Source organism: Canis lupus, chromosome 36 (assembly GCF_011100685.1).
Source record: "Canis lupus familiaris isolate Mischka breed German Shepherd chromosome 36, alternate assembly UU_Cfam_GSD_1.0, whole genome shotgun sequence".
In the NCBI taxonomy this organism is placed as follows: Eukaryota; Metazoa; Chordata; class Mammalia; order Carnivora; family Canidae; genus Canis; species Canis lupus.
In genome coordinates this window covers 15,382,791-15,395,876 of record NC_049257.1, presented here as the reverse complement: position 1 = coordinate 15,395,876, position 13,086 = coordinate 15,382,791, and the positions used below count along the sequence as shown (strand labels likewise).

Genomic DNA, 13,086 nt, shown 5'->3' with positions numbered 1-13,086 from the left:
GCCCGGCTCCTCGCGGGGCCCCTCCCCCTTGGAGGCCTTTGTTTCTTTATTTCTTTTTCCCGTCTTCCTACCTTGATAGATGCGCGAACTCTTCTCACTGTAGCATTCCAGCTGGTCTCTCTTTAATTCTCAGGCCGAATTGATAGATTTTTAGGATAATTTGAAGGTTTTCTAGGTAATTTGGTGGAGACAGGTGATTTGGAGACCCTACTCTTCCGCCATCTTGCTCCTCCCCCCAAATGTTGAGTAAGTCTGAATGATTATATTGTTCTGTTCTCAGCAATATTTCTTGTCATGTTTGGGTCTTCGTTAAGACCTCTTCTTGATTTTGCCTTCCCTTTATCTTTCCCTGGTACCTATCTACTCCCATCACTACCCCTTCAGGACTCTTCTGGCACACGGTGTTGGTTGGTTCTGCAACCCCTTTCTTCTTTGCCTACTCTCTCCCGCAAAGCTGCAAATGCCCATGCTCACATTCCCAGCTTTCCTTGCAGCTCCTTGGCAGAGCCACCTGGGCAAATTGGTAATCACTGGCCAGTGAGATGTGAGGACAGTGTCCTAGAGACTTTAGGGAAACAGAGACAGACTCCTGAGGACGGCACCTTGGCCATCCACCTCTTCCTTCCTGCTTTTGACATTTCCACATGAAGTAAGGTTCAGTGCTGCTTCAGCCACCTTGTGACCGTAAGTGGGGGCATTGCTGATGCACTGAAAGTAGCAAAGAGATGACGAGAGCCCATATCCCTAATGAATCCCTGAGCAACTGAGCCAGTGCTGGAACTTTTGTGTTTAGACTTCTATCCTGAGGGATTCTTAAACATATTAGTTGGACGGTATATTAATTGCTAAGAGCATCATCATTGGCATGACTTAGCTTTTTTCTTGGTCTGCTCATCTCTTTCCCTGTCACTCCTCCTCCCCCCAGTTTCTTTCCTCTCAACCCCTGAGTTGATCCATCAAACACAGAGGGCACAAATAAATGAGTCCCCTAGCTCCCCAGAATAGGCATGTCCTGATGGACTATCTGATGAATCAATCCAGATCCTATCGTTACTGCCATCACCCAAAGATTGAACAAGGAGAATATTTCTTTCATAAAAATCTAAGCCTTTAGAGTGGTGTTGGAAGTTATCTCAATAAACTTATCAAGTACCCACTGCATGTAATGGACACAGGAAGAAGATTCAGCCTTCACCTTTGAGAAGCTGACCTGCTAGCATATAGTCAACCACAACACTGGGCAATACATGAAGAGCTACAGAGAGTGATAAACCGAAGTGTGGTCCGAGGACCCTGTCTATGAGCCATTACTGCTCACAATGTCGTAAGGAGCTTGTGTCAGAATGTAAATCAACTTATCACCAAGGACATTGTTTAGCTGAGCTGATATATTTTTCATAGCAAGACTTTCTTGATGAAGAAAGCAGTGGGTTGATTTACATTCTGATATAAGTTCATTATCTGGTCGTGAACCAGCATTTCGAGTAGTTATGTTAAAATGAAATAAAAAGGTTCAAGGAGCATTGAAGAGAATAGGTCTTCATGGAGGAAAGGGATATGACAACATATCTTGATGAGATAGCTAAGAACTGAACAGAAAGGCAGGAGCAAAGGCAGAGGTAGGTGCTCTAGTAAAAAAAAAAAGTCGATCACACAGGGGGCATATCAGGGCATAATTGGAGGTGAGTCTGGAAGACAGAGTACAGCAAGGTTGGAGAAAGAGGCTTGATATGGTACGCTGAGAAGTCTGAACTTCTTTTGGTCTAAAATGGGAAGCCATTAAAGTTCTTTGAAAAGTCAGAATATGCTTTAGGACCATTGATCAGATGTCAGAAATAAAAGCTGGTCTATAAAGAAGAAAATCACAAGAGAGAAAAAACAAGATAATGGCAGGCCTGGACTTGGAAGGAGGCTAAGAAAATGACTGAAGGTGAGGTTAAATGAGAAGCAGGGATCAAAAATGACTGCCAGAAAGAAAAAAAATGACTGCCAGGTTTCAAGGCTAGGTCACTAGAGTGTTGACACAACCCACAACAGTGAGAGGGTCAGGCACAGAAGGTGGTTTGCTGGGGACTTTCCTGCTGAGGGCCTGGTGCATCAATCAGAAACACAGGGCCAGGGCAGCCCAGGTAGCTCAGCGGTTTAGTGCCACCTTTGGCCCAGGCCCTGATCCTGGAGACCCAGGATCAAGTCCCACGTCAGGCTCCCTGCATGGAGCCTGCTTCTCCCTCGGCCTATGTCTCTGTCTCTGTGTCTCTTATGAGTAAATAAAGAAAATCTTAAAAAAGAAAGAAAGAAAGAAAGAAAGAAACAAACAAACAAACAGGGCCAAGAGGGTTGGAAGTGGAAGTGAGGGCTTCAGAAAAGACCTGAGAACTGTGCTCAGTGAGTTGGGAGTTGGTACCAGAACACACCAGTGAGAGGATATCATCCAGGTAAGGAGTAAGTAAAGAAGAAAGTCAAGGACTTGGAGAACTGCCTCATTTCAATGGTGGGCAGCTGAGGAGGACGGGGCCAGAGAAGACAGAGACCAAGAATGTCTTAGAGGAAGAGCCTGAAGCCTGCAGGTCCACAGACACCCAAGGAAAAGGGCAATCTGACGCCAGCATAGCCCTCGGAGCTGATGCCACAAAGTATGTAGAAGACGAGGCTCTAACACCTGGGAGAGCAGTTGTAGAGACACAGGGAGGGCCCAGATCAGATTTCAGCATTGAGGAGGGAGGGGCAGGTGAGGGAAGGAGGCAGCTGGAGGAAAGGACCATGAAGGAAGGCATTAGCCTGTGCCAGGAAAGGACCTGTAATCTTTTGAGATGAGAGCAAAGGAAGAAAGAACAGCTGAAGAGAAAGAGCAAGTCTGAAATGCAGGGAAGTGAAGCTGCAGTTGCTCGCAGCACTGTCCTGATACTGCGTAAAGTCAGCCACCAGCTGAGGCTGGGGGGGGGGTCAGGCTTGGGCTGGAGCCAGAGCCATGCACCAGACTGGTTCACTGACTTGTCCAAGGTCAAACGGCTGGAAAATGTCAGCTCTAGGACCAGAACCCAAGTCTTCCACCTGCCAAGTTCAGTGGTCTTTCTGCTGCATCAGAAATTCTACACTTTATTATTCTAGTTTGAGGTGACAGGCCCATAATATTTCCTCCAGTACCCTTGAACGAGCTATTCTATTGGGAAAGCAGTCTCCTTTATAAGCAGTCCAACAACACTTTGATACCATTAGAAAAGTACTGATAATGTAATTTGTCAGGTCTCAAAAATATTCATAAGAAATTTTTAAAAATTAAGAAATATTCTTAAAAATTATAAATCAAAACCATTTCTTTTTCCAAGTAAAGATACACAGAACTTTCTAATGATCTGCTTCTTTCTCCACGTCCTTTTAAGGAAAAAGTTCTTACAAATGATTTAGAGGAAAATAAGAAAGGCAAGCTTCATTCCATTCTCAATGAGGGACTTTTGATATGATCTACTCCTTCCTGTAGTTCTGTCCTCTTCCTGGTGACATGTATGACAAGCCCTAAATACCTTTTCTGGGAGAATGTAGGTTATGGAGGTATCCCTAGAGAACTGGAAGCCTAGGAGTTCCTTGAGTCTCCAGTGCTTGATATCAAGGCCTGGCCTGACTTAAAGCGACCCAAGCCTACATTTAGCCAGGAGCATTCTTTTCTTTAGACCTGAGCAGTGAAATCTACACTGAAGATGGTGCACGATGGCCTAGAGCTATAATACTCTACTTATTTTGAATTATACTTAACTAGAAACTGCAGGTAAATAGGAAATGGTATTCCCTTTTTTCTTTAGCTTAAACCTAAGGTTTTTCAACCTTGGAACTACTGTCATTTGGAGCTGGACAATTCTTTGTTGTGAGGGAGCTGTGCTGTGTGGTAGGATGTTTACCAGTATCCCTGGTCTCTACCTACTAGACATTAATTAGCACAACTCCTCCCTCTAAAGTTGTGACAACCACAACTATCTCCCAATACTGCCAAATGTCCCAGGGGGCAGATGGTTAAAACTGTCCCCAATTGAGAAAAACTGCTTTAACCTAATGAGGCCACATACCTGTTTTACCACGAGGAGAACCCAAAAAGCAGGACTCTGTTCAGGTTGCCCTATAGAATAAAGACTTCTACCCACAGAGTAATGACCTCTGACCTGGGAGAATCTGATTAAAAAAATTTTTTTTGGCTCTACTCTCTCCAACTCACCAAAATAACACACTGTTAGAAATACTTGTTTCATTGTCCATTGTCCACTAGAACAACTCAGTTTAAGACTGGGAACACTATGGATAAGACTCACCGATTTTTCTCAGTGACAGCAAGAGAGTTGCTTGAAGTCTGTCCATGGCCACTGCTGAATTCTGTTTGCAGACTGCTTTTATGATCTATAGAGGCCCTCAGAATGGAGAGGAAACAAGAAAACAAACAAAAAACTTAGGGATCCATGGAGAGCTTCGGAGGCAGGGTTAGGTTTTAGCACCCAACCATACTCCGCAGCAGCTCTCTCCTGCCCTCATGCTGTTCTGCAGCCTTTGTCTACCACATGTCATCAAGACTGACCTGTTCTGTGATCCCAGCCAGCAAGTGGGTAAAATAATTCATAGTTATGTGAAAACAAGCTACCTTTCTCTGGCAATAGATTGAGATAGTAGACAGAGATTAGAGGCCCCTAAGTAAGGTCAACTGCAATGGTGGCATGCAGGAGCTGGAATGGCACTGGGCTAGACAGCAGACCAACTTCCAATCTCAGCTGGGCAGGGTGGGGCTGCCTGGTGCAGAATGTACATCAGGGAATGGACTGTCACAATGTGGGTAGGACAAACTATACATAGGAAATCATTCCTGGAGTAACTCATTTCTACACTGTGAATGAGGGCAGTTTACTGATCAGTTTCTTAAGGAGTAACAAATATGATTCCTCCTTTCTGTGACTATGTCTGCCCAGCCATAACTAACCAATCATGCCCCTCTTTCCCACTAAATCTTAATTCAGCTTCAATTTCCTATTTTTAATTTCCTATTTTTTAAAAGATTTATTTATTTATTTGACAGAGAGAAAATCGTAAGCAGATTCCCACTGAGTGCAGAGCCCATGGAGGAGGGGTGTGGGCTCGACTCAAGCTTGATCTCACAACCCCTGAGATTATGACCTGAGCCAAAATTGGGAGCTGGATGTTCAACCAACTGAGCCACCCATGTGCTCCAGCTTCAAGTTCCTTCTCAACACACTTTACATCACTGGTTCCCATGGTGCAGATGCCATGTGATCATGACTTCATGAGGACAACACATGAAGCATCAACATCATTTTGAAACTTGTTATTAATGCAAATTCTTGGACTCCACCCAAGACCTAGTGAATCAGAATGTCCAGTAGTGTGAGCTGGCAATTTGTGTTTTTAACAGGCCCTCAAGGTGACCTGGATCCATGCTGAAGTTTGGCAGACACTGATCTACATCAGAGATTTTTAATCCTAGCTATATATTCCAATCACCGGGGAAGATTTTAAATATATGTAAGTCCAGCTCCTAGAGATTCTGAAACTGCCCTGGGGTGGGATTGGTGTCAATTTTAAGAAGCTTTCCAGATTATTTTAACATGTGGTCAGGGCTGAGAATTACAGTTTCACACAGTCACTACTGATCAAGTGGGACAGAGGAGAGACTGCACCTATTTGCTATCCTTATTTCAGGTCCAAACCAAAATATGAACAGTGAAGATAATCTGTAAACTTAGCAATTGTGACATACTGCAGAAGATGCATTAAAATATATAAGGTTAGGGTCACCTGGGTGGTGCAGTTGGTTCAGCACCCAACTCTTGGTTTTGGCTCAAGTCATGATCTCAAGGGTCATGAGACAGAGCCCTGAATGGAGCTCTGTACTCAGTGGGGAGTCTGCTTAAGACTCTGTCTACTTTCCCCTCTGCCCCTCCCCTCCATTCCTCCCAGGTGCTCTCTAATAAATAAATAAATCTTTAAAAAAATGTATAATATTGAAGTTATAATGATTGAACATACAGCATGACAAAGATAGAGTGAAGAAAAAGAAATACAGAAATCAATAGTTTCACGTTGTCTATCCTGGAAAAAGTAAGCTCTGATTCTCTATTAGTTTGGTTCCTTAGACATAAATATTTCTTGTATAAAAGAAATGTAATTCTTTGAGCTATCAGTGGTAAATAAGACCATCTGTTGTTGCTGTTATTATTATTGCTATAAACACCAAAAGAATAAAGATAAAATTTTAAGTGGAACATTATTACATTTTTATTATTGCACACAAAAACATTAAGACCAAACAGTGAGACAACAATGTTGAAAGAAGAAAAAAAAAGAAATCAAGAAAAATAGCTGCAGCCTTCCAGAATTTCATTTAACCCATTCCCCACTATCTCCTGTTTGACCAACTCCTCCAGCAAAAGGCTCAGACAGGTTTCTCCCTCCTGGAGATTCTAAAACACTGTTTGGCCTAAGCTCCCTTGTAATACTGTGATAAGCAACATAAAAGCAAGAACTGACTTTAAAAAGGAGAAAGAGAAGCCTACTTCAGTGGCACAAATAATTCTGTTTTCTTATTAAGAAGGAACACTGACAGGAATAATCTTTAACCTTGTGATCTGGCCCAATTTGGCAGAAGCAAGAGCTAAGAGCTACCATGCACTGATCAAAGCCCAAATGGTATCACCCACGTGGAAAGCTGAGATTGCTGTCCTCTCCACCTATCTGAGGTCTTCAGAATAAAATGGAGCAATTTAACAGTAATTCAGGGAGGAAAAGGTAAAGCAAGAAAAGATCACCAAGCCTCTTCTGGTTTGGGACTCTCAGGAGAAAGGTGCCATGTCCAACACCAGAGAGGAAGCTTCAACATCTTGGAACTTAGCAAATGCCCCCAGTTCCTTTGCCTGGGTTTCCAATAAAAAAAAAACCCACAGAATTTCTGTTCATGTAACTGAAGGGAAAACCTATTCCATGTTTCTTATTCATTTACACTTCAGTCATCAAAATATTGATTTTTAAGAGTTATTTGAAGTATAAAAATCAAACAGAAAACTTACAGAATATTCTTAATAAAGCTTAGATGGAGTCTTTTGCTCTATCCCCCAGCTTTGCCTGAAGAGCAGGGAGAAGGATTTGAGTCAGTAAAAACACAAACAGGAAAGAGGCCATCAAACTACTGAGTTCAAGGCAAAACTCAGTATTGTCAAATATTTTTAAGTATGTCCTGGTGACAGCTGGAATCATTTGGCATCTCTTTGGCAAATTAATTGAACAAGGAGATTGAAGAAACAAAGATGTGGACAGAAAGGTAAAATATGGTAGTCCATTCTAAGTGAATAGATCAAATTAAAAGGAGTAAGACCAGTGACATGGCTGAAAAAATTAAATGATGAGCTTGAATAGCAGACTTGAGGTTCATGTAGGTAGGGCAATAGAGGCCTCTCCAGACAGGTGTCTCCTTTCCTCAGAGAAGTATCCTTAAGTGTTCTGGTTCAATGAAATAAAGCAATGCTGGGAGGGACTATTCTGAAGGAGACAAATACCCACCATTTGCTTCAACGTGGATGGAACTGGAGGGTATTATGCTGAGTGAAGTAAGTCAGTCGGTGAAGGACAAACATTATATGTTCTCATTCATTTGGGGAATATAAATAATAGTGAAAGGGAATATAAGGGAAGGGAGAAGAAATGTGTGGGAAATATCAGAAAGGGAGACAGAACGTAAAGACTGCTAACTCTGGGAAACGAACTAGGGGTGGTGGAAGGGGAGAAGGGCGGGGGGTGGGAGTGAATGGGTGACGGGCACTGGGGGTTATTCTTTATGTTAGTAAATTGAACACCAATAAAAAATAAATTTAAAAAAAATCCTTCCAAAGTCAGATTGAGCTCAATGGGCCATTCATATTTCCCAGGAAAGTCCAACTAATCTTCCACTGGACCATTTTGGAATCAGACAGGAAGGCATTTGGCTGAAGACACTGGAGCAGGCAGTGCAAACTCAAATGCCTTTGGGTCACCCAGGTAACAAAAAAGTGTGCACTGTCAGGCAAAGTGGGTGGAAAGAGCTGGGGTTTGTGATGAACCAGAGAATGTATGCCCCACCTAAAGACATTTGGGTGCAAAGTTTTTTTTAAAACTCCATCTGGCCAAACAAAACATATCCACACGCTGATTACACCTGGAAGACCGCCTATTTGTGACTTCTGCTAGGGAGAAAGGGTCTAGACCATGGGTCAGTTAACAGCTAGGCATCCTGTTTTTGAAGATGTAAAGTGTGTAGTTGTCTCCACTCCCAAATTCCAGAAACGCTGCTGCTCCCTGGGCTCCCCTCTCTTTTCCGTCTCTTCCACTCCCTAACTTCCCTGCTCCAAGGCAAAGTCCCAGTTCTGCATTTCCTTGAAACAGAAGCTGGGCTGCAGATTCCAAAGGAGGGGGAAATGCCCAGAAACTCTTTGCTGGGCCTGGCAGATATTCTGTAACTGTAACTCTCCTGTAAATCCAGGGCAACCCATCTTAACTTTTCAGAAAATGCTGGCATTAGCATTAAAGGCCATATTTTTGAAAAACATTCTTTTTCCAGCAGAAGTCTAGAAACTTCAAACTACCAAAAGGGAAGATTCTAATATTTTTAAAATGTTTAAAAACCACTGATATAGTCTGCCTAATGCTCTCATTTTGCAATGATGTTAACTAATGGAGGGTGGCTTGGAACAGATAATCAAGTTTTAATTCCTCATCTCTGGTGCGCCTCCCTACCATAAATGTTCTCCATCAGTTTGAGGTCAATGTACCAGGATCACAGAGAGACAACCTTCTTGAGAAGCTGCACTTTGATATGTTCCCAGGTAAATCAGACAGAAATGTGTTAGCGTCTACTCCAAGAGGAAGAGTTGAGGAGAGACAATTGGTAAGGAGAGACACAACTAGACCAGTTTCCCCTGTAAACAGGTCAGTGGGCAGAGGGGGCAGCTGCAGAGAAGCTGAGCTTATCTCTGTCTTTTCTGTGAAATCACCTAAGAGGATCCTCTGTAAGGCTGCCCCTGAATTTAAGCAGCTATCTCCTATTGAAAAATAGAGGGCCCATATCAAGCTGTCATTTCCATCTCTGGAACCTTCTCTGGAACATCCCTGAATATAGGACACCTAACCCAAACCTCTAACAATTTCATCTGTGTGGTTACCGGGCTCGCTGCAGTCTTGATCCTGGGCACTTCCCTTAGTATCTCCTGCAACAGTAGGCTGCAGATCACTGCTTTGGTTTGAAGGGTACCCTGTGGAATGAAACACAGGAGAAACTTACCAAGTTCATGCTCCCACACCTGGATGAATTACCCACGTGGGTGACACAATGTGGCTAGGGAAACCCATACCTGTCTTATGGTTTGAGGTTCCAATGTGATAAATCTTTCCAACAGATTTGGTGCTTATTTTTAAGATTTAATAATGTGGCTGGAAAGGGTGTACCTGCAGAAAACCAGGGAATTGGTAACTGTCCTGATTGGACTCACTACTAACTTGGTGACTTGGTTATTTGGACCTCTGTCTCAATGACTGTATTAGTCAAATACGGAGCTGGGTGACAAACAGAGGTCTTAAGTGTACCAGACCAGGGCTTCTGCTTTGACAACTGGTTGGTTTTCCTGTTTCCTTTTCAGTTGTACCACCAGGGGGTGGACAAGGTCTCCTCCTTTCCTCCGCATCTCTACCCCTCAGGCACATCTGTCCTTTCCTTTCAGCTTATAGCCCTGCTCACTGACTGTTGTGGGTCATTAACAACCAATAAAGCTATCATGGAAAAGAGAGACTACACATTCCGCTGGGTTGACAATTATCACAATTGCAGTTTTTCATTGTCCAGTCAGCTTAACTCATGTTGATCCATATCTAAATACTTCTCTACCAAAACAGATCAAGCAAGACCTGAGTAGAAAAATACTGAAGGGTCTATCCTGGCTGTCACATCTCTTCTTCCATTCTCCATGACCCTCGAGGGCATGATGGGTTGAAGATGTTCCACCATCTCAGACTACCTCAGGTATCTAAGGGCTGGTTCTTTCCAGTTGGATCCCTTGGCTCTAGAAGAAACCACACTGGCAGCAGGGCCCCTCCTCCCTCACAGAGGAGATATGCTGTAGGCTTTGCCCTGAGGCAGTCAACTAACTGTCCTAGCTCCTTTTCTTCTGACCTGTGATATAAACCTTGTTCTCTCTCATCCTGCACCTTCCTTCTGACTCTGGCTATTTCTAATTTGCTGGCAGTACTTCCAGACATACTATATTAGAATATTTGGGATCTCTGACCTTTCTCTTTTTTTATTTTCTTGGATGAGATTTTTTTTTTCCCATCCTATCCCTCTCTCTCCTTCTGAGTGACTCTACTACCTCAAACACCACCTTCCCACACCCAGCCTGGTGGCATCACATCTCTCCATTCCCTTGCGGTGGCCCAGCAAACCCACATTAAGCAGTGCCAAGCTGTCTCAGACTATACTTAAAGAGGTACAGTCCCTACTCCCATGCAGCTTACATTCTAATACAGAGAGAGTAAGAATAAAAAGAGATAACAGATGTAAAAATACCCTAACAGTTTTAAGGGAGTGAGCTGGATAGATGAGGGTCCCCTCAATATTCCTGTCTATAGAGAACCTCAGAATGTGACCTTACTTGGAAATCGATGTAATTAGTTTAAGATGAGGTCATACTAGCTTAAGGTGGGTCTTAAGTCCAATGATCCTTATAAGAAGGGCATGTGAAGACATGGACACAGGGAGAATGCATGTAATAATGAAAGCTAAGAGTGGAGATGGGTCTATAATCCAAGAGATGCCAAGAATTGTCAGGAACTACCAGAAGTATGGGAAGAATTCTCCCTCAGAGCCTCCAGTAGAAACCAACCTTCTCGATTTTGGACTTCCAGCCTCCTGAACTATGAGAGAAAAGGTTTCTGTTGTTTTACGCTATGAAGTTTGGGGTAATTTGTTGTAGTAGCCCTAGGGAACTATATGAAGAAGTAAAGCTGACAGATGTTAAAACAGAAATAGAAGGAAAAGATTAGGTACATGTAGTATTCAGCTTGATTTGGCTGGAGCATTGGTGGTGGTGTTAAGAACAAGAGTTAGAGAAATATCCATTATTATCATTTAAAAACACAAATGTATGAATTATTATGTTCCATGCAGTGTTCTAAGCCCTTTACAAAAATTAACTCATTAATCTGCACAGTAATTCTAAAAGATTGAGGCCACTATTATTCCCATTTTACAGTTAAGGAAACTGAGGCCCAAGGAGCTTAAATGACTTGCCCATGAATCACACACAGCTGAAGAGTGGCAGAGCCAGGGTTCATAAATTTTTTTTTAATTTTTATTTATTTATGATAGTCACAGAGAGAGAGAGAGAGGCAGAGACATAGGCAGAGGGAGAAGCAGGCTCCATGCACCGGGAGCCCGATGTGGGATTCGATCCTGGGTCTCCAGAATCGCACCCTGGGCCAAAGGCAGGCGCCAAACCGCTGCACCACCCAGGGATTCCCTAGAGCCAGGGTTCAAACCCAAGCAGCTTTGCCCTAAAGTCTGAATTCCTAAATATTACACAATGCAGCCCCATTTATGTAAACATTTAAAAACCATTGACCTCTACTCTTTCCTTTATAAGTGGAAATAAAAATTCAGACTTTAGGGATGCCTGGTGGCTCTGTGGTTGAGCACCTCCCTTCGGCCCAGGGTGTGATCCTGGAGTCCTGGGATTGAGTCCCCATTGGGCTCTCTACATGGAGCTTGCTTCTCCCTCTGCCTGTGTCTCTATCTCTCTCTGTGTCTCATGAGTAAATAAATAAAATCTTAAAAAAAAAATTCAGATTTTATTTCTTTCACATGTCTGGGTCTTTAAGTTCCCACAGATCAGCTGCTATAGGAGGAGGCCCCAGCCTGGCGTGGCATTTGATGACCCACCCAGAGGATAGACCCAGAAGCCTGGTTTCCAGCAGAAGCACTGTCTAGGTAGATTTCTTGGTTGGGGATCTGGGCTTTCCTGCCCTCATAATGGACCTGGCAAATGGTGCCTACTGTATCTGGCAGGGAAGGCGCATACAGATGAGGCGCAAAAGCCCAACCTTCTCCTCCTAACCTCTGCTGGCCAATTGCACAAGGAGCCTGTGTCATTTCTGGCTGGAGTGACAGCTGGTCAGCAGCCATCTTATCAGAATATAAAGAGGCCAACTTGTGGGAGGTCTGACAGGCAAATGCCGCCAAAAGCAGCACTGAGAAAGTAAAATTCTTTTTTTTTTTTTTTAAAGAATAGAATCTCATGGACAGATTTTTTGTTTTTTTCAACAGCCACATCAGATATTCTGGTCTCCACATGAAACAATTCTGGTAATTTCAGGCCTACAAGAACACTTTCTACTTTGATTCTCCAGTACTTAATTCCAGTCATTATCTCGGTCAAACTTTGAGTTCAAAGAAAGCATTGTCTGGTAATTGCTTTCTCTAACTTGGAGACTAAGGAGGAAGGTTTTCCCTTATCCTAGAGATCCGTTTATTATTTGCCGTGGAATATCACCATTTGGGGAATTCCCCTCTGCCTTCAAGCAGCCAGGAACTGCCACTCTGTTCTCTTCTTGGATGGCATTTACTTCTTAAAATTTATGCCCTGCCTGTTTCCAAAAAGGACTGTAGGAAGCTTCATAGATTGTTTGCTTCTTGTGGTTGTGTTAGTTGGATCTAGCTTAGCACTCCTCTTAAACAGGGGCAGCCCTGGTGGTTCAGTGGTTTAGCGCCCTCCATTGGGCTCCCTGCATGGAGCCTGCTTCTCCCTTGCCTGTGTCTCTGCCTTTCTCTGTGTCTCTCATGAGTAGATAAATAAAATCTTAAAAAACAAAACAAAACAAAAAAAAAACCTGAGGCAGATGTGTCCATCCTGGTTCCATTTGAGGAACTATTGCTCCCATCTCCTTTCTAAAAGATTTTATTTTTCAGAGCAGTTTTAGATTCTCAGCAAAACAGAGGGGAAGGTAGAGATTTCCCATATATTCTCTGCTCCCACATATGTATACCTATCAACACCTCCCACAAGAGCAGTACATTTGCTA

At 43.1% G+C, this 13,086-nt stretch overlaps 1 protein-coding gene across 15 annotated transcripts in view; it reads right to left on the bottom strand.

Annotated features, from left to right (window-relative positions):
• The window catches only part of MYO3B (myosin IIIB), a 430,360-nt gene that overhangs the window by 144,508 nt on the left and 272,766 nt on the right, over window positions 1-13,086 (bottom strand). For 14 of the 15 annotated variants that reach the window (XR_005384676.1, XR_005384677.1, XR_005384679.1 and 11 more), the window contains 2 exons: window positions 9,180-9,269; window positions 4,299-4,383 (listed from right to left, as the gene is read on the bottom strand). Coding sequence is in view for 11 of the 15 variants with exons in the window: in XM_038584790.1 (XP_038440718.1) it covers window positions 4,299-4,383; window positions 9,180-9,269 (175 nt within the window). In the remaining 4 variants the exon portion in view is untranslated. Of the gene's footprint in view, window positions 1-4,298; window positions 4,395-9,179; window positions 9,270-13,086 lie in introns of those variants that run through there. The other variant, XM_038584801.1, reaches the window with a different exon arrangement.